This window comes from Chenopodium album, chromosome 14 (assembly GCF_948465745.1).
Source record: "Chenopodium album chromosome 14, dcCheAlbu1.1, whole genome shotgun sequence".
In the NCBI taxonomy this organism is placed as follows: domain Eukaryota; kingdom Viridiplantae; phylum Streptophyta; class Magnoliopsida; order Caryophyllales; family Amaranthaceae; genus Chenopodium; species Chenopodium album.
Genome location: NC_137847.1, coordinates 51,337,443 through 51,357,341, shown reverse-complemented (window position 1 = coordinate 51,357,341; position 19,899 = coordinate 51,337,443). Strand labels below are relative to the sequence as shown.

The 19,899-nt window shown below is 32.9% G+C and overlaps 3 protein-coding genes across 5 annotated transcripts; all 3 read right to left on the bottom strand.

The window, feature by feature from the left end:
- Nucleotides 1–256: 256 nt before the first annotated feature.
- Nucleotides 257–3,843, bottom strand: LOC145579507 (cysteine-rich receptor-like protein kinase 19). The gene is made up of 7 exons (XM_081636747.1): nucleotides 3,009–3,843; nucleotides 2,171–2,311; nucleotides 1,744–1,868; nucleotides 1,438–1,648; nucleotides 1,095–1,332; nucleotides 863–1,016; nucleotides 257–685 (listed from the first exon to the last, which is right to left on the bottom strand). The coding sequence occupies exons 1-7, from the start codon at nucleotides 3,841–3,843 to the stop codon at nucleotides 377–379; spliced, it is 2,013 nt and encodes a 670-aa protein (XP_081492873.1). The 3' UTR covers nucleotides 257–376.
- Nucleotides 3,844–6,756: 2,913 nt separating this feature from the next.
- LOC145577480 (cysteine-rich receptor-like protein kinase 25) lies at nucleotides 6,757–10,246 on the bottom strand. 3 transcript variants are annotated; one of them, XM_081634962.1, is made up of 8 exons: nucleotides 9,253–10,246; nucleotides 8,885–9,031; nucleotides 8,483–8,607; nucleotides 8,327–8,393; nucleotides 8,183–8,245; nucleotides 7,859–8,096; nucleotides 7,578–7,728; nucleotides 6,757–7,498 (listed from the first exon to the last, which is right to left on the bottom strand). In XM_081634962.1, exons 1-8 carry the CDS (start codon nucleotides 10,082–10,084, stop codon nucleotides 7,187–7,189), a joined length of 1,935 nt encoding a protein of 644 aa, XP_081491088.1. In that variant the 5' UTR covers nucleotides 10,085–10,246; the 3' UTR covers nucleotides 6,757–7,186. The 3 variants fall into 3 exon arrangements, with proteins under 3 accessions (XP_081491088.1, XP_081491086.1, XP_081491089.1); XM_081634960.1 differs by having other exon boundaries at nucleotides 8,183–8,393; XM_081634963.1 differs by lacking the exon at nucleotides 8,885–9,031 and having other exon boundaries at nucleotides 8,183–8,393.
- Nucleotides 9,499–13,498, bottom strand: LOC145577481 (small ribosomal subunit protein mL103 (rPPR7)-like). Its single transcript, XM_081634964.1, has 4 exons — nucleotides 12,141–13,498; nucleotides 10,879–11,068; nucleotides 9,839–10,002; nucleotides 9,499–9,635 (listed from the first exon to the last, which is right to left on the bottom strand). Exon 1 carries the CDS (start codon nucleotides 13,315–13,317, stop codon nucleotides 12,172–12,174), a length of 1,146 nt encoding a protein of 381 aa, XP_081491090.1. The 5' UTR covers nucleotides 13,318–13,498; the 3' UTR covers nucleotides 9,499–9,635; nucleotides 9,839–10,002; nucleotides 10,879–11,068; nucleotides 12,141–12,171.
- Nucleotides 13,499–19,899: the final 6,401 nt, after the last annotated feature.

The window sequence follows — 19,899 nt, the reverse complement described above, 5'->3', positions numbered from 1 at the left end:
AGGTAATAATGTAACTGGTACAACAATGAGGGGATGATACGTTACCCGGCCCAATAAATATAGGTGGTCCGGCCCAAATAGCATTTTTTAAGCTAGCTCTTTCCAATTTTATTCAATCATTTGAATCATTTCTTCCTCCATCTTACGACTATATATCATTTCATACGAAAGCCTATGTTCATCGAGTTAACAATTGTAATAATAAAATTATACTATTTTCAAACATGTTCTTTTTAGGAATGACACTATTACATTTGGTCATAAAAATAAATCAGAGAATAGTGAGCACATATTCCTACAAGAATAACATATACCTATCAAAAATATGTTAGACAATGAAAAATTGGTCACACAATTGCTAAACATGCACTAAAAGTTACCGAGGATCCACAATAGTGATGTTTCTTGAACCAGAAAAGGTCGGGCCAGATTGATCTACCCCATAGTCTTCCAATCCGTAAGAACCGGCTGTGAAAAAATGAGGTGGTGTAGGCGTAGGCAGAACTATAGCATCACCACTAAGCGCGGCAACCACTGATGCCATTCTTGGCCTTCTCGCGGCTTCTTCTTGGATGCACAACAACGCAATGTGGATGCACTTTGCTGCCTCTTCGGATAAGAAAGCATTTCCAATGGCTTTATCAACCAACTCCATTGCAATCTCTTCATTCCATAGCCTCCAGGCCTGTAACAAATACATAATATAATACTATTTTAGGATGTCCGTATATGAACCAGACCAACCAATATTTTTAAAGCATCAGCTTTTTGGTTAGAGTAACATTATGTTGTGACGACTAATTCTGGACAAAGGTGTCATGTAGCATATTAAAGAACTATAGGCCAAAGTTACAAAACTTACGCGATGAAGTAGTGATTCTTCGTGTTCACTATCTATTCTGCTGAACTTGTTCCTTTGACCACTTATGATCTCCAAGACTATAATACCGAAACTGTATACATCTGATTTGACAGAGTAGTGGCCAGTTAATACATACTCCGGAGCCATATATCCACTGCATCATAATGTTAACTACATGAGCTTTTCAACTTACTGAAGCTTAATTTTGGAAAAGCAGAAACTAACTACTCACAATGTTCCAGCAATTTTATTAGTATTTCCCTGAGTTTCATCTGCTCCAAAAAGTCTTGCCATGCCAAAGTCAGAGATTTTTGGATTCATGTCCTTGTCTAACAGCACATTACTTGGCTTAAGATCCCGGTGTATGATCTTAAGCCGAGAATCTTCATGAAGATAGAGTAGTCCTCTTGCAATTCCGCATATGATCTTGAACCTCGTCTCCCAATCCAATGCTGCACACTTAGTTGGATCTGCAGCAGAGAAAGTATTAGAATGTTTATAACAAAAAAAAAAAAAAAAAAAAAAAAAAAGGTTTCAGAGTTCATATGAAAACAGGTCATTTCTGATGATCTTACGATGCAGAAACTGGTCAAGACTTAAATTTGGCAAGTACTCATAAACAAGTAACTTCTCCTTTTTTGAGATGCAAAATCCTAAGAGTTTCACCAGATTTCTGTGCTGAAGCCTTGCAACTAAAAGAACTTCAGTCTTAAACTCAGTAACACCTTGTCTCGAGTTCTTTGATAGCCTCTTTACAGCTATCTCTTGTCCACATTCAAGCTTTCCCTGTCAGAATATGCCCAAACAATTCATGAACTCCAACAACACAAACGACGGTTTAATTTATATGCTGAGGAATGTACATGACATGAAATCTTTACCTTGAAAACTTCACCAAATCCACCTTCTCCCAGCTTTTTCTCTTCTGAGAAATTACTAGTCGCGTATTTTATTTTTTTGAAGTTATATTTTAGGGACTCTGTAGTCTCATCAATGTCACTTGAATCTGCAGGAGCAATTTACATCAGTTAACTTAAACCCTTACATTTTGCATAAAATCTCTTATTGTTGGTAGAGTTGGTTCAGGGGACCTAATGCTAAACTTGAGTAGATCATAATCCTCATTGTATGCAGTTAAAAGATAGCTGTGATGATCAAATGGAAGCATACTTTTCGGCATCACTCAAAACTTTACTTAGCAGCAAATAAAATTTAGTCTATTGTCAACTGTCAAGTCAGTAATTAGTATGAAGGGGTTAAACAAGAATAGAAAAACTCAGAGCAAAACAGATAATCCTGTATTCTCACCCTCATATTTATGTGCTTTCTTGGACTTTCTCCTGAATACAATTAATATAACCGCGAAAACAAGAGTCATTACCAAAGCTGCACCAGCAATGGCACCTATAAGTATTGCGTCTTTCTTCCTAATAGATTGTGAATGAGTTCCTGTTACAAAGAATACAATACAGATCATTTAATGTACAAATCTTATCCAAGATATTTCTTCAAAACGCGACTTTAATGTTTACTTATAAAAATAGAGAAAGTAGCATGCCACTATGCCAACATGGTAATGATCAACAAGAAGCTAAGTTGACAAAACTAAACAACATATTAAAATATAGGGAAACATAGCTTATAGTCATTTAGTCAATGGCGGAACTAGCAGGTAACTCTATGGTTCAAGCATATTTGTTTATTCTTTAGCTTTGTCACTACTCATTATTGCAACTCTTGTAAGATCAATCTTTCAAGCTCATTGAATTCTTCTGTGACAAAGCGCGAGGAAATTAAAGGCTCAAATGTATAAAGTCTGTCAATAGTTAAAATCCTTTTAATGTCATTAGTCAAATAATGCAGCGGGTTTGACACATTATTAAGGCTTGTTATTAAAATAATCTAAAATAATCATGATTATATTCTTTAATGTAAGAAAACTAGAGATGCTTAATCTTGAAACAGCCTAATACAAACAAACAAGAGGTTAGAATAAACTTAGAAATCCTAAGTTTGAAAATTAATGATTCGATGAAATCATGAAAAGTTGACTTTTAGAAATCCAATCTGGCAGAAAATGAACTTGGCCTAAAACACAAGATGATGACTCTACAAATTAAAATAGAACTTTAACCAAGCTTGTTACCTGATCGATTCGAAGAATTATCCATTGCATCTCCATAGAAAGGATAAGTGTCATACCGTATATTACAGTTGGGACACATCAGAGTACAACCAGCCTTAACATTGCACAGTTCTGTGATGTTATTAATCGTAACACGAAGACAGCTTTTGCAGTCCTTCAAGGTTATATCAGGTGTACATTCTGCAAGCGTGTAGATGGTGTTTAAGCTCGTCAAGTTATCAGAAAAAGTTATTTCTTGTGTCGCGAATTTCTTGTCAGGTGATCCACCTGAGGCATTATCTGCTGCATCATTTAGACTTTCTATCAGAACATCCATAAAACCTGTCATGTTGCTAGTAACATTCCAAATGTCTAGCGAGTTCTGCCTGTTCCACATCGGTATCATAGGAGTATCATGCATAGTGCCAAGAAACGGTTTCTCTGAATACCGAGTCACACACTGATCAAAGTACCAAACAATGGATTCTTTCTTCCCAGGACAACGCGTTTTCAGTGCAGAAATAGCCAAGGAGACGCACTTCTGACAGGCAGCATTAGTAACATCAAGACGACAGAAGAAGAGACCGTATATCTTACTGTCTCCGCTCCCTACAGTCGTGTTGTAGAATCGAGTTTTGCCTGTAGAATTCGATGACAGGTATGACAAAGTAGTGTCTATATTGATCTGGTAAGCACTCGTAGGAGCAACCGTCTTCATATCAGGACAAAGAGCATACACATAACCTTTGGAGTCTTCTGAATCATCAGCTGCAGCATATGAATTATAAGTAATAACAGTAATTAGCAGAACTAGAAACAGAAACAAATTTAGTTTTGAAAGAACAAAGAAAGCCATGTTTTAGAAACAAATACTACTGTAAGATTGTCTAAAATGATAGTGTTTGATTTAGACCAAGTTTATAAGCCTGAAAAAAAAGGGGTGATGAATGTCAAACTAATATGTAATTAGTCCATTCTAATCTATATCAGTATAATATAATAATGGAGTGGAACAAACTGTAACAATGGTTGGCCTGAACTAATAAAAATAATTAGAATAATTGTTTTTGGTATTTCGTTATGCTAGTATAAAATGACTAAGTCAACCAATCAATCAACTTCTTGCAAAGTGGAGTAGCAAAGTGAATGCTATGTATTATACATCATTATCATATGGTGTAATACTTCAAGGTCAATGTTTTTAGCAATAGTGTTATCAGGTATTCAACCATAACAAAAAGGGTAATGAGCGAAAATATGGGTTCGATCCTTACCAGTTGCGTATTTTTTGGATAGTAATTATCTTATCCATCAGCCTTCACGGCTTCACCTCCTGGACTCCCTCCCCTCCTGGCTTGGTTTACCTACATCATATGTTAAAATAATGTTGTGTATGTAGTTTGATTATTTTTCTTAAATTCTACGAAGTATAAATTAATTTAATAATGAAAGATAACAAATTTGAGGTAATTATATGGTATAGTCGTTTTGCAATCTCATGTCCATTTACTCTTTCCCCACCCTGTTAGTACTTGGTAAGTTTTTTAGGGTAAGCTTCTTTACTCCCCTTTAGAAAATTAGAACCATTTGGGAAAAGAAAAAAAAAAAACATTTGTTGCAAATAAAATTACATGCAAATCACTCCTATTATTTTAATTTGTAGTGCAGTTCTTAGCTTGACAATAATCATCTGAAATAATATAATTTCCCAACAAAAACAGATAACTTGCTTCCTTAGTCAACTTTGGTGGCAAAAGTTATACAGTCCCAAATCTCAATTTCTTCTAGAAACTGTCACTCCATGTGACATTTGTCTCCTTTCTTTTAACTTCCGTTTCATTTTGATTGTCATATACAAGTACGAAGTATCATTGTTCCATCTTAATTTACGACAATATAAAATGAAAATGTCTTAATTAATTTGAAGCAATTGAGTAACAAAATTATTCCTCCATATTACAATATTTGTGCTATTTCAATGTAAATTATTTTAATTTGCTACCATTTTTTATTAGATTAACACACATCCAACTATCTTATTATCTAACTATATATATATATACTCCTTCCCTTTATTAAATTGTAATAAAATTGTACGAAGTAACCAAAAGAATTTTCGTATGAAGAGTGATACTTACAAGTCATCGTGCTCGCCTTATAGAATTATATTTCCTCGTATCATAAATCTAGTCCAACTTTAGAGTATAATATGTGATTTGTTTGTTGAATGTCAATGCCTTCTCTTGGTAACTCGTAGTTGTAGGTTTATAATATAAATATCAATATATCATATGATTAGTGGGCTTAAACTTTCCAAAACACTAGCACTACAACTTATGAGACTAAGCTAACTAATATTGTAACAAATACAATAGTCAACTTACCTCAAAAAGACTTGTTTTGTTCTTCAATACTCCCTTCATCTCTAAAATTTCATACTACTATCGTGAGAAAGTGGTTTCAGAAAGAATTCGTCTAATATTGACAACAAAACTTAGTGGGCAGAGTATATTGTTGAGTATTGACATGGTCTAAGAGCAACTAATTGGGTGGGTCATTCTTAGCATAATCTTCAACATGGACAAATTTTAAAGATAAGGCTTGGGTAGTGTGCATAGTTCATAGGTGCAACCGTGGACAAATCGTACAATCATTCTGCTCCAAACTGATTTGTACAAGACTCGTATATACTTTCTCCGTTTTTTTTAGCAAGTGGTAGATACTGGCATACTGCTAGGAGGGCTAGGACCATCCGCAACAAAGAGGACATCCTGGCTATATGAAGTATGTTATCATTATTGGAAGAAGGCTATATAAGGTTTGAAAGTAAATCTAAAGATAATAAACTTTTCGGAGAAAATTGTGATTATTGAAGAAATTATTAAGAAAGTTTGAGATGTTATAGCCTTCTTTTTAAGGTGTTTTTTTTTTTTTTGGCAGTACTTTTGAATGTGTTGTGGTCTTAATTATCATAATTTTGAGCGTCGGTTCTACAAAATCAGCAGTTACAGGATTTTTTAGCTCAGTAAATGGCCTAAATGCTCTGATCTGAGATAACAAATTAACAATATACACTTAATTAATCCAGGAAACTCGAACAATAATATTTACCTGATGCATGAGTGCATGATTTGAGCTAGCATTGATTCCATAATCTGCAAAACTAATCAAGAGATGAGGCGGGGTGGGTAGAGGCGGAGTGATTAACTCACCATTAAGCACAGGAACCAATTGATGTCATTCGCGGTCTCTAGCAGCAACTTCTTGGATTCATAAAAGACCAATGTGGATGCATTTTGTTGATTTCTCAACAGGAAAATCACTGCAAATAATTAGGAAACCTTCATAAGACAGAGAAGGTGATTCAATTCAACAGCATGAAATCAGTTTGCATAATTCAGCACATTTGAGTTCTTCCACTTATCAATGTGGGATAAGCTGCACAATTACAACATACGCGAGAGAGGGGATCAATTTGAAACCTAAAGACACGAGACATTACAAGTTCACAACCTCTCAAACATGGTATGTATTACATCCATGCCTCCAAGGGATTGATAATATTTTACCCACAATGTTCAGTACAATTTCAAGGGCATCCTCATCATTCTACACAAACCAAGTACATCAGTGAAATTCCTTCATGACTTGTCTGTTCAAAAAGCTCCATTATGATGCAAACCATAACACGAGCATATAACACAATCATTTGTAGAAATCACACGTGAACTAAGTTAAATCCAATCAAACAATCATATCCTATCACACAAATAATCAATATCAATTCAAATGATTATCTTACAGGATTACAGATATAAAAATAAACAATTAGGTTCTGCTGCCATGTAAACATTCACTATGAAACGAGCAGCAAAATAACCATACTCAAAACTGGCTAACGCTGCTTAACAAACTAGGGTAAAAAAGAAATCATGGAAAGCTGGGCAGTGGTCAACTGGTCAATCACCTCAGAGTCCTTCAGAGGAGCAATCAAATAAAGTTGATAATTTACCTAGCCTCCTTTTACACACTTATGTGAGTTGCCGAGCTCCAATTATGTAGAACATGATCTAACAGCCTTGGGGATGACTTGTTTCATCGTACAAGATTTGTAGTTACAAAGTCTTTTTAATTCAGTCTCCACTTCCAAAACAACTATACAGTAGTTAAATGATTTGGAATTTGTGCCTAAATCAACATTATCGAGGATACAAGTCGGTGAAGATATCTCTCACTCCCAATGCAGGAGTACATTTGTCTGAGCCACCATCTTTGATTCCATAATCTACAGAGTCATTCAAGAAACGAGGCGGGGTTGGTAAAGGCAGAGAAATTGACTCTCCATTAAGCGCAGCAACAATTGATGCCATTCGCGGTCTCTTAGCTGCATCTTCTTGGACACATAACAAACCAATGTGGATGCACTTAGCCATTTCTTCAACAGGAAAAGCATTGCCAAAAGTTGGATCAGTCAACTTCATAGGAACCCCTTCATTCCACAGCCTCCAAGCCTGCACTATATTTTGGTTAATAAGTTGTATGAATCAAGATAACTTTTTAAATAAAACAGTTCAAAAATTAAAAAATTACCCTATATAGAAGTGACTCGTCAATTTGCTGTTTATGTGAAAACCTGTTCTTTAGACCACTAACAAGCTCCAAGATTATGATACCAAAACCATACACATCTGATTTAACAGAAAAGTGTCCTGTAATCAAATATTCTGGAGCCATGTACCCGCTGCAAAATCAGGTATATAAGCTCCAAGTTATTGGGCATTTTTCAGCAACATTAACGTAAATTTTCATAAAACACAGACTCACATAACTAAGGACATGAAGAAAGTGTAACATATTCACAAAGTACTCACAATGTTCCAACAATTCGGTCAGTGTTATCTTGAGTTTGATCTATCCCAAAAAGCTTTGCCATGCCAAAATCAGCTATCTTAGGATTCATATCTTCATCCAACAGTATATTACTAGGTTTGAGGTCCCGATGCACAATCTTGAGTCGAGAATCTTCATGAAGGTAAAGAAGCCCTTTTGCAATTCCTTCAATGATTGTTAATCTTGTTTTCCAGTTTAAAGATTCCCGTTTTGTTGGATCTGGTTACAAGATGTATAATTAACCAACCTATGCATTAAAATTGAGCAAAAAGAAATTTAAGCATCAAACTACAGCAGTAAACTACCTGATAAAAAACGGTCAAGACTCATATTAGGCAAAAACTCATAGACAAGTATCTTTTCCTTTCCTGACAGGCAAAAACCCAAGAGTTTGACCAAATTCCGGTGTTGAAGCTTTGCAACTAGAACGACTTCAGTCTTAAACTCACCAATGCCTTGTTTAGAGCTACTTGACAACCTCTTTATAGCTATATATCGTCCATCTTCAAGTTGTCCCTGCAAACAATGTAGCATGTCTGATTACGATAACTCATACAACAGAAAGCAGTGTGACCTTGCTTAGGAGTTACTTCCAGCAACTTTACCTTGTAAACCTCACCAAATCCACCCTCTCCTAGCTTTTTATCTGCTGAGAAATTATTGGTTGCCTTCCTTATTGTGGAGAAGTCGAACTTCAAGGACTCTACAGTATCAATTTCATCCATTTCTTCTACAAGCAATGATCCAAAATATTCCACTGTTAATTTTTTTGAATTGATTTAAGGTTCTAGTGCAATCAACTATAATATCCACCACTCCACTATTTAACATGGGAAAGAATCTATTCTAATCTAAAAAGTTTCAAAGAATCCTTATGAGTACACTCTAGGATTACAAATTTACATTTTACAATACTAATCTAAACTGGTTGTTGACAAAGAGCAAGTGACTATTATAAAGGGTTGGAACCAAAGAAAGGGGATGAAAAGGTCCTGTTGTGCTCCTACCTCCAATTGGTTTCTTGGATTTTCTTTTGAACATCAAAACCCAAGCCCCAAGTAGGATCATCAGTACCAAAATAGCTGAAATGCTGACACCAACAATAAGTAACGTTTTTTTCCGCCTTGACATGGATGAAGTTTTTTTAGAGGTATCTGTTTGACATAAATAAACAGCATTATTCACTTTTACTGGATGACTTTGAATATGAACACCAGATATAGCCATGAGATGAGAATGGCTCTAGGTCCATGGTGAATATGGAGCAATAAATAAGAGGAAAAAAAAAAAAACGTTTCCCAGGCCTTAATTGGAGTGGTTGAATGTAAATGGATAAATTGCGTCAACTGATGCAACCTTATTGAAGTTATCTTACCTCCGGAAACGGGAACAGGCGGAGGTCCTGAAGCAGGTGTGAGAGCATCTCCATAAAAAGCGTATATGTCGTACCTCATATTACAACTGGGATTCATCATAGTACAACCAGCCTTCATGTTGCACATCTCTGTCATATTGCCAATGGTCATCTGGAGACAAGTGTTGCAATCGTTCACAGATAAATCTGGGGTACATTCAGCAAGTGTGTAAAGCAAGTTCATGCTTGTCAAATTGGACACAAATTTCCCTTCTTTTGTTGCAAATTTTTTGCCTGACAGACCTGCTGCTGCTTGGGATGAAACATCTCCCAGTGTTTCTAGCACAACTTGGGTAAATTCGGTTTGGTTGCTTGTAATGTTTTGTATGTCAACAGCATTCTGTCTGTTCCACATTGGTATCATAGGAGCATCATTCATGGTACCAAAGAAAGAATCATTAGAGTATCGTATCATACATTGATCATACCATACTACAGACTCTTTCTTTCCAAGGCAATGGGAATTTAACGAGTTATTAGCCAAGGAGAAGCACTCCTGGCAGAAAGAAACTGTTTGATCAATACGGCAGAAAAAGACACCGTATACCTTGTTGGCTCCAGTCCCAACAGTTGTGTTATAGAAGCGGTTTTCATTGGTAGAGTTGAATGAGAGGAAAGAGAGAAGCGTATTAACATTAGTCTGATATACGCTACTTGGAGCAGCAGTCTGCTTGTCTGGGCAAAGGGAAAACACGTAGGATGGCTCAGCTACTGCAATACAGTTAAACGAGCAAATAAGCAGAGTGATCAGCAAAGGAAGCAAAGAGGACCAAGAGATTGCAAAGCATGCCATGTTTAAGTAAGATGTAGAGGGAAGCAATGTTACAGTTAGGAAACCTTTAGAAGCCAGAGAAAGTAATTCAATTTAACAACATGAAATCAGACTGCATAATTCAACACGTATTCCAATTTTCAATGCGGGGTAGATGAACTATTACAACAGATAAAATTTAGCCTAAGCAGTTGCAGCAAGAAGATGATTCAACATTAGCAGTTAGCAAGTGATAGCAGAGAAAAGTCACCATACAACATTAGGTGATGGGTAGCCTATATGGAAAAAACACCAAAGAGACAAATATTATTTTGAAAAGTCTAGCTAGTTGACCATTCAAAAGATCAAGTAAAAGTCAAATTTTAATCACCTATTTGCTTTCCCATTACTATTTTCTAATCTCAGGTTACAATAAAATCCCCTTTTTTCAAGTCAACCCTCACATTATTATGGAATAGAAGTTTACTGTACTTCTTTTCTATTTTGTTTTTAAAAAATTAAGAGTTTTAATCATAATCCATACATTATTAGGAGTTGGAATCATAACATAACTTTCTGTTTATTAATTAGACTAGGTTATGCTACTGTACCTTTTAAGGAAAAAGTAAAGTATTGCAGTACAAAGACAGACAGACTGACAGAGTGAGGGATGTTGTGCCTTCCATACCAGTAAGCTCTATATTATACGAAGCACTTCACCGCTTTAATTAAACTTATGTCACAACAGACAGACACAAAGGCAATTAAGATGCAGGAAGTATTTAACATGGTATACAAGGCAAGAAAACAAAATGTAAACACAGTAAGTAGCAGACCTTCACAACCTGCTCATGGCTACTTAAGCTATAGACACATGAATCAACTTCACAAAAGAAGTGTTTCACGTCTTCATATCCACTTCCTTGTCGTATTTGTTGATGTGGTTACCAAATTTTTGTTTTGGAACATTTGGTAAGGTTGCTGGTAGGATCCTCGGATTAGTAGGTTTGGCTTGGCTTCAGGCAACTGGCAAGGAGAGCACAGTTAAATATAGTTAAATATCTAACTTCGGAAGCAACTTTAACTTCACAGTTGAATCAGCATTCCAAAAGGGACACAGCTACTCTTTTAGATTTTCAAGAAGCACAGCTATTCTCATCATCACCATATCTTCGATTTCAAATTCAGTAGTCCTATCTTTAGTGAGCCACTTCATATAAATATGAAACTATGTCTAAGTATAAGCAAGGATCTTACATCTACACTATTCAATTAAATTCTGGGATTAGTGGTTTCTTTTATCACACATTTCAGATACTTCATAGCAATAGGGGTTTTAATCCGTTAACAAGATCAGTCTCTTCTAATAGATACTAGATCTTCAGTTGTAAGACTGTCATATACCACTGCAAGGGACTAATTAATTAACAGCTAAACCTCAGGGTAACTCCATCCCCTTCAAGGAAACATCATCTCAAGACTTCAAGCTATTCAACAACCAATCCCTTGTCCAGCCATATGTAGAGAAAGGAAGGAAGAGAGGTTGAGAGGAAACATAGAACTATAGAAGTGCATTTATATTGGTGAATCATCAACATTTGTATCAGACGTGAATATGTCCAACAAATCATACAAGTTTATGATATTACAATTCATGGGTGCTTCGGTTATGTTGAGAACACCTCCTAATGACAGGTTGGTTCATGAAACAGGAAAAACCAATTTTAAATTTGCAAAGCTAAGGATTCTCTTCATATACGAATTCATAAGTTTTCCAAGTATCATAGACATATATGGTACTATGCACCTAAAAATAAACATGCCCTTGGCACCAGTAAACAGTTTAGCATTAATAGCATATTAAACAACTTGTCTATTATAGAAAATAAACCATAAAAAATACACTTCATATTATATAAGAAGTATCATAATAAGGTCAATTAAAACTAATAATGAAAATATAAAACAGCTTATACTATAAATAATTAAAGATAGTAATACCTTTTTTTTTTGGTTAAAAGATAGTAATACCTGATTCACTACTTTAATTCAGCGTCTTTAAACAGAGCTAAATAACAAACAACTTTGATCTAATTACCTGAAACATAACACAGGGCAGGGAATCTATATTAAGTATCAAACTTAGGCATTTTAAGGCTGTTATAACAAGAATATCTACTGTCCTTTCCAAGTTTCACCAATATCTCTGCTTCACTGATGTTGGACTGCCTCACTAACCCATCAATAACCTTCTGAATCAAGCCTCCCTCATTCAATCGACAACGACGATAAAACAATAATCTACACAACCGAGAACCAAAGCGGAAATCTTTGTTATCACAAGCATATCTTAGCAATGTAGAAAATGTCAGACGGTCTGGTGGACACTTGTTTTTCATCATTTCATCAAACCATTTTATGGCCTCCTCTAAATACTTCCCATCCTTGCAGAAGCCTCTGAACAAAATATTATAAGTGTAAACATCAAGCTTCAAACCCTTGGACAATGTTTCCTGAACAAAGTCCACTGCATCCTGCATCTTTTCTTCTAACACCAATCCTCGTAATCTCGAATTAGAACTTATGATATCAGGAACTACATTATACTTTTCCATCATACTCCACAGTTTCTCACCCTCCAAGAACCTTAAATTCCTGTAGAATGCATCAAGCAAGATATTAAAAGTGATCAAATTAGGCCTTAATCCCTCTTTTTCCATTTCATCAAGCAACGAAAGAGTGGAATCCAAAGAACCCATCTCACAAAAAGCCTTGATCACAGTATTGTAAGACACAACATCAGGCTTAATTGACAACTTCCCTGGTAATTCACGGAAAAACCCATCAACCTTATCAAATTTCTTCGAATTAACACAAGCCCCCAAGAGGGCATTGTAAGATAACACAGTTCTTTTACAATTTAGTTCAGGCATTTCGTCGAACAGTTTATGGGCATGATCAAACATGCCTGATTTCCCATATAAAGCAATTAAACGAACAGTAAACCCTTCATCAGTGATATCTTTGTACTGCTTTTGATCTTCAAGTATCTCTTCAATCAAATTGAAGCTCTTGGTATTGGCTAATCGTTGAACAGTATGTTCATAAAAGTTGGTTTTTTTACGAAAACTGGAATTCTGGGTGTGTTTTTTGAAGGTTTCTGCAACCTTTTTTACATCAGCTTCTTTGTAAACGACCTTAGAATATTTTGTTACAGAAGATATGGCCGAAGATGAAGAAAATGCTCGGCGAAGGAGGAGAGAGATTGAAGACATTGGAAATGGCGGGGATGACTGAAGTGATGAACAAAGCAATGCAAAGCAAGAATGGGTTTCATAAACCTTACCCGAGCAAAACTAACCCAATTATTCATTTTATCCGATCCAAATACGAACCCGAGCAAATGTACTCGTACGCGTAATCACTTGATCCAAGTTAACCCCAATTGAAATTGACTTAACCTAAATTATTCAGATCATTCGAATCAAATTCATATCGAGTCAATTTGAGTTGAGTCATTTTCGGATAAGACTCGTTTAATTTGGTTTCAAGTTAGAGGTGGGCCAATTTTGATTCAAGCGTTAATAAGCAATAGGTGAACCCTGGTCTCGAGATCAGGTAAAAATACATGGTCCCGCAATCAAACGTCGTCGTTTCATGCAATGAAACATAAATATGAAATCATGTGACGTGATGTCGCCAATACTTGTCTTGTCAAATCAATATAAATACTTGTTTTAAAATAAAAATTAAAAAAAAAACACAAAATTCATTTAATGAAACCGCCATAACATTTTCTCTCTCTAACCAAAACTTCTCACCATAATTCCTTTAAAACCTCCATAAACAATACCTCCATAAACATTCTCCAAAAGCTTAGAAATCAGAAATTTCATATGAAATCATGGATATTAGACAAGAAATAGCTGGCGATAACACAATTTCTGAAAATCGGTGGAAAAATTCAAGATTTATTCTCAATTTTTCGCTAATTTGAGCAACGAATTTCACTTTAAACCATATAATTTTGTACAATTGCACTTTAGATTTTGTTAATTCACCATTTTCTTTCTCTTATTGTCAATTTCACTAACTATTTACTTCAATATTAATTGATTTATTTAGATTTTGTACATATGAAATTTTGTGTGATTTATATGAATTTTTGTACATTTTGTAAAGAGGAGCACGAATTTCGTCTTCAATGCCTCAATCAAAGACCAAAAATGACGAGATTAAAAGACCGTAAGTTATTTTTACATGATTTTATGTTTTGTTCAATAAAAAAAAAAAATTAAAACACAACTTTTTTTTTTAATAATTTCAGAGAGAGAAAAAAAAATTCATAGCCAGAGAGCAGAAAATTGTAAGTGTGTTTCAATTTTTTTTTCATGTAAAATTAGTAGAATTATATGAAAGCTAAATGTTCATTTTATGCAAACTAAATGTTCATTATTATTGTATCTTACAAACAGTGATAACGACGATGATGATGTACCTCTTATTAATAAACTTAAAAACAAGCAACAAGCGCGAAAATCCTTCTCATATAGTAGATCCAGCCTTGTTAAATGATATCAATAAAACAGCCAAGTAAGTTATATAATGTTCATTCTAATATTTGATGATGATCATTCTTACTGTTAATGATGTTCATTCTCATAGTTGATGATGTTCTTTTTGGTTTGAAAGCATTCTAAATTACTCTTAATTAGTACCTTGTTAAATTATATCAAAAGATCAGCCAAGTAAGACATAGTTTGCTCAATTTTATTTATAATGATGTTCAACATCATAATCATTTCTTCATTTTAATTTCATAGTTTGGAATGCATAATTACTCTTGGCTGATCTTAGTATTAAAAATGTTCATTGTAATATTAGAAAATGTTCATTATAGTATTAGAAAATGTTCATTTTAAGATGATGAAATGTTCATTTTTAGGTGATGAAATGTTCATTTTAGTAGTTCAGAATGTTCATTTTAATAGTTTAGAAGCATGTCCATTTTCTTTTTAAAGTCATTACGATTATAAACATGATCAAATTCGAAAGAGTGAATGTTCATTCCTATACAGCTGACCCTAAGGAGAATTGGATTTGTGACTTAAAAGTAAATGATGTAAGTGCTGTTTATGTTCATTTTTCTTACCTAAATGTTCATTTTAATAATTTTGATACTTATGTCTAATGATCTTATTGAAAATCTTGGTTCTTTATTGTATTTTATTAAATAGGTTGAGCAAATGAAAAAGTTACGGGTGACATATTGTGCACAACTTATGCTATTTGAGGGAAACAAGTACCAACAAATGAACAAATTGGCAGCGAAAAGAAGACATAGAGAAAGTGATTAATTGTTGATTTGCAAAACAATATTTGTTATTCATAATCTACAATGTGTTTTTTTTTTTCAAAAAGTATACCAGGTTTATTTCAAAGTATGTAAGGATTTTAATATTCTATTTGCAATGTTAGATGAATTTGATAGTACACTTTCTATTAAATATATTCATTATATATCGAAAAAGTTTATTTTATTATTATTAAATTTTCATTTTTAAAAATAAACTATTCTAAAAACACATGTTTTTGAAGATGTTCATTTATATTGTGATAATTGTTCAATTTTTTTCACAATATGTTCATTTGTATTTTTTGAAGTAAATTTCTAGTTCCAATGTAGAATATAGAATTGATGAATCGAACTATTAATAAAATGATAACAAAAAAGCTATAATACTCAATATCTATAACCTTGTTCTTTACATCAATATGAATATCAAGAATATATACTATAGTCAAATTTTTTAATTTTTTTTACAAGTAAAAATTTGTTGTATGCTAAAAAATATTCCAATATCTTGAAGGATAATGTAACACTTCAAACCAAGTATATATATGCTTCAAACCAAGTATAGCATGCTTCAATAATTGGCAGCAATCCCTTAAAAAAAAAAATCAAATAAAGATCATAATATGTTTAATAAGAAATAATAAGTAGATCACACATAGCAAAATTACTATAAACTTATTAAAGTATTATTTATTGATCAAACTTTGGTATAATTTCATTGAAATATGCGTCTTTACCACCTCCAGCCTTAAAATGCTTCAAGAAATTTAAAAAAATTAATGTCAATATATATATATATATATATATATATATATATATATATATATATATATATATATATATATATAGAGAGAGAGAGAGAGAGAGAGAGAGAGAGAGAGAGAGAGAGAGAGAGAGAGAGAGAGAGAGAGAGAGAGAGAGAGAGAGAGAGAGAGAGAGAGAGAGAGAGAGAGAGAGAGAGAGAGAGAGAGGGTGATTTTCATAAAATGGTTAGAAAAGTTATAAATTCCAAAAATATGTCATTTTTTGCTAATATTCCCTACAAACTATCCACGTCATCAACAATTTTTTTTATTTTTACTTGTTTACAACAAAACGGCTAATTCAATTAGTGGTTTTATCAAGGGAAACCGCTGAATTAGCGGTTTCTATTATTTTGTTTTGTGTACATCAAGTTTAAAAAAACCGCTAATTCAATTAGCGGTTTTACTTTTAAAAAAAATTAAATTCAATTTTTATGGTGACATGGACGGTATGTAGGGAATATCTACAAAAACTAGCATAATCTTGGAATTTATAACTTTTCTAACAATATTGATGGAAATCACTTATTTATTTATATATATATATATATACACACACACACATTAGTGAGCATCAAAAATATGAAATGTTCGTATACAGAGCGTATCCTTCTGAAATTTGTTTCCTTCACTTGCTCAACCTATTTAATACTATATACATATATACATTTGTAATTTATAATGTTTAATTACATTTACCTTACTATACTTATCTTGAGTTGCATCTTTAGACTGAGTAGCATTTCCGTCACCAATCTTTTATATAAAAAGAATATGAAATGTTCATTATGGTAAAATGAAATGTTCATAACAGAAATTTGAAATGTTCATATACTTACCTTATTCTTATGAAATTTGTTTCCTTCACTTGATTGAGTAATAGCCTTGTTTAAAACAACCAATCCTAATCCTTCAATGCTAGAATTTGAATATATCAAAGAAGCGTCATTATTATCATAGTCTTGTAAAATAAAAATAAAATTGTTCAAAAAACAAAAATTAATCATATGAATTCATAAATTGTTCATACTTAAAAACCTATATGTTCAGTAATGTCTAAACATTAAACCTAACCATTTCAGTATATTGTTCAGTTCTCTTCTTCCAACCCTTAGCTTAATCACATTCTTTCTCCACTACTCTTTCTCCACAATATTCAAAGTATTTATTTCTTATTGTCTTTAAACCCAGCATTTGAACAAAAAAACTTTCTCATAGTCCATTCCCAGTGCTCCTAATACTAAAACATTTTTAAAAAGCACAATCATTATCGTAAGTCTCTTCATCACCCTTAACAGTCTTCAACATTAGTTTAGATTTGTCTGCCTCATGAACTATTACTGGATCTCTATTCAATAAAAATAGTAAATGTACATCATAGTCACATAATGTTCATTTTAGAATAGATCATACTATATCCAATTAAAAATGTTCATATCAAAATCATAAAATGTTCATTTATAATAAAAAAAAAATATGAAAACGACCAAAAAAAAAAATGTGATTTATAAAGTGTTGAAATATTGTTCATTAGCAACATAACAAATGTTCAATTAAAAACAAGATATTATTATATAACTAAAACGTATATCATATACAATCAAAACCAAAAAGACATATATAATATAAAAAAATATAAATTCAAAGTTTAAATTATTATTCAATCAAAAGAAATCAAACATTAAGCAATTATTAATTACCAAGTATATGAAATAATCAATTTGCAAAATTAAACATCATGATCATCCATTATACAAGGAATACACTCACAATCTAACAGTAAAGAAGGAATAAATAAACTCCATTGAATAAAAAAAAAAAAAGCACTAAATTATTCAATCAAAGCAATAAATAAACTTATGTTCATCCAATAATAAAAGGAAGAATTTCAGATAAACAATCAGTAGCAAGCTCCATTGTTATTCACAAACAAAAAAATCGAAAATCTTGAATATTTAGAACAATTCAACACCAGAGATCAAAAAAATATAAATCGAATATGAACAATGAGAGAGAAAATATTGTAAAATCTAGAAGAGAGAGAAAGTTTGAATTAAATGGAAACAAATACTTTATATACTAAACAGAGGAAAGAAATATGGAAGGAAAATAAAATTGGGGATTTGATCTGGAAAAAAGCGACCTCGTTTAGAGAAACGACTGGATGAGCTCCAATTCTCCATACCACAAAACGACGTTGTTTTACCGAGGGACCAGTAAATGGTAGCTGATAGCTGGTCTCGAGACCAGGCAAAAATTTGTGGTTAATAAGTATGTAATGAGCCATGTGATTTTGGGTATAGTTTGGACTTCGAATCCAATAATTTAGGTCGCGTAATTGAGTATAGGTTTCTGTCATGTTTAGATATATAATCTAATCCCGTACAATTTATTTATAGTAAGCATTTTAGCTTGTATATGATAGTTAAAAAAAAATAATAATAAATAAATTGAAAACTAGCTAGGTATCAAAAAATGGGCTTGAGGTCCAAGTCCATTTGGATTAGTTATTTGGGTTGGGGTATAGGGTTTAGAATCATTGTTGGAATGGATGAGTACTTAGTACACCAAGCCTTACTTGGTAAGGAAATGACTAGTATTAGATATGATCATATGTTCATATGTTATAATCCCTCCGAGTTTTAATAAGTGTTACATTTTAACCGGTACATAGTTTTAGGCAAATTAATTGACTTAAATAAAATCAGAGTTGAGTGCGGTAGTTGGAGTATTAAAAAATAGTAAAAGAAATATAGTGGGGTTAATAATTTATCAAAAAGTAATGAATGTGAGAGGAAATAAATAATAATAAAAAAAGTAGTAGTGGGTTTAAGTGGTGACCATTAGAGGAGGGTGACCATTATAGGAGATATAATATTAAAATATAGCTTTTTGTCAAAAAAGGAAGTATAACACTTATTAAAACACGGCCGCATTTGGTAAGTGTAACACTTATTAAAACACGGAGAAAGTACAAATAGTATTGAGAATAATGATATATGTAGCTTTAGATATAAACATTTAATAAATTTTTAAAATTATCAATGCTAGACACCTAGATTATGCAACTTACACGATTGAAATCCATGTATTGTTTGAGTTTGAGAATACAAGTAGGATATTGATCGATGCAATTAATATTTACTTAAACTTTATTTCACACTTTTATTAGCTCCTTCGCCAATAGTTAACCTAACAAAAAACTTATTGATAATTAGAATTCACTCGGACACTCAATTAATAGCAAGTTAATAGCTATTACAAATTAATTGAAATTGGAAATTGTTTGAAATATTATGTTTCATGACAAAATTGGTATACAAATTTGATCACTTTTCTTCTATCCACTTGTGTTGGCTCTGCTCTTTACTGTACTAATAACAACTAATTTTGCTACTGGCTGGCTGGCTGCAGGTGTACTAAATAAATGACATCCAATTTGTACAGTGTACTAATTATTGATTCACCGAATATTTCTATGTATGTTTTGTACTAGTGATTGTTGTACTTAAATTATGTATAAAGTGCATACAATAACATTATTTTTCAAAGTTTTTCTTTGACTGCAATTTTGTGTTATTTGTAACGGTTATGATTGATATGGTTAGTGGCATGTGCAAGCTAAGAAACAGAAAATCCCTAACAAAATGATCAGTTCATGAACCAAAAAACATCACATATTCTCAATAACTTGAATA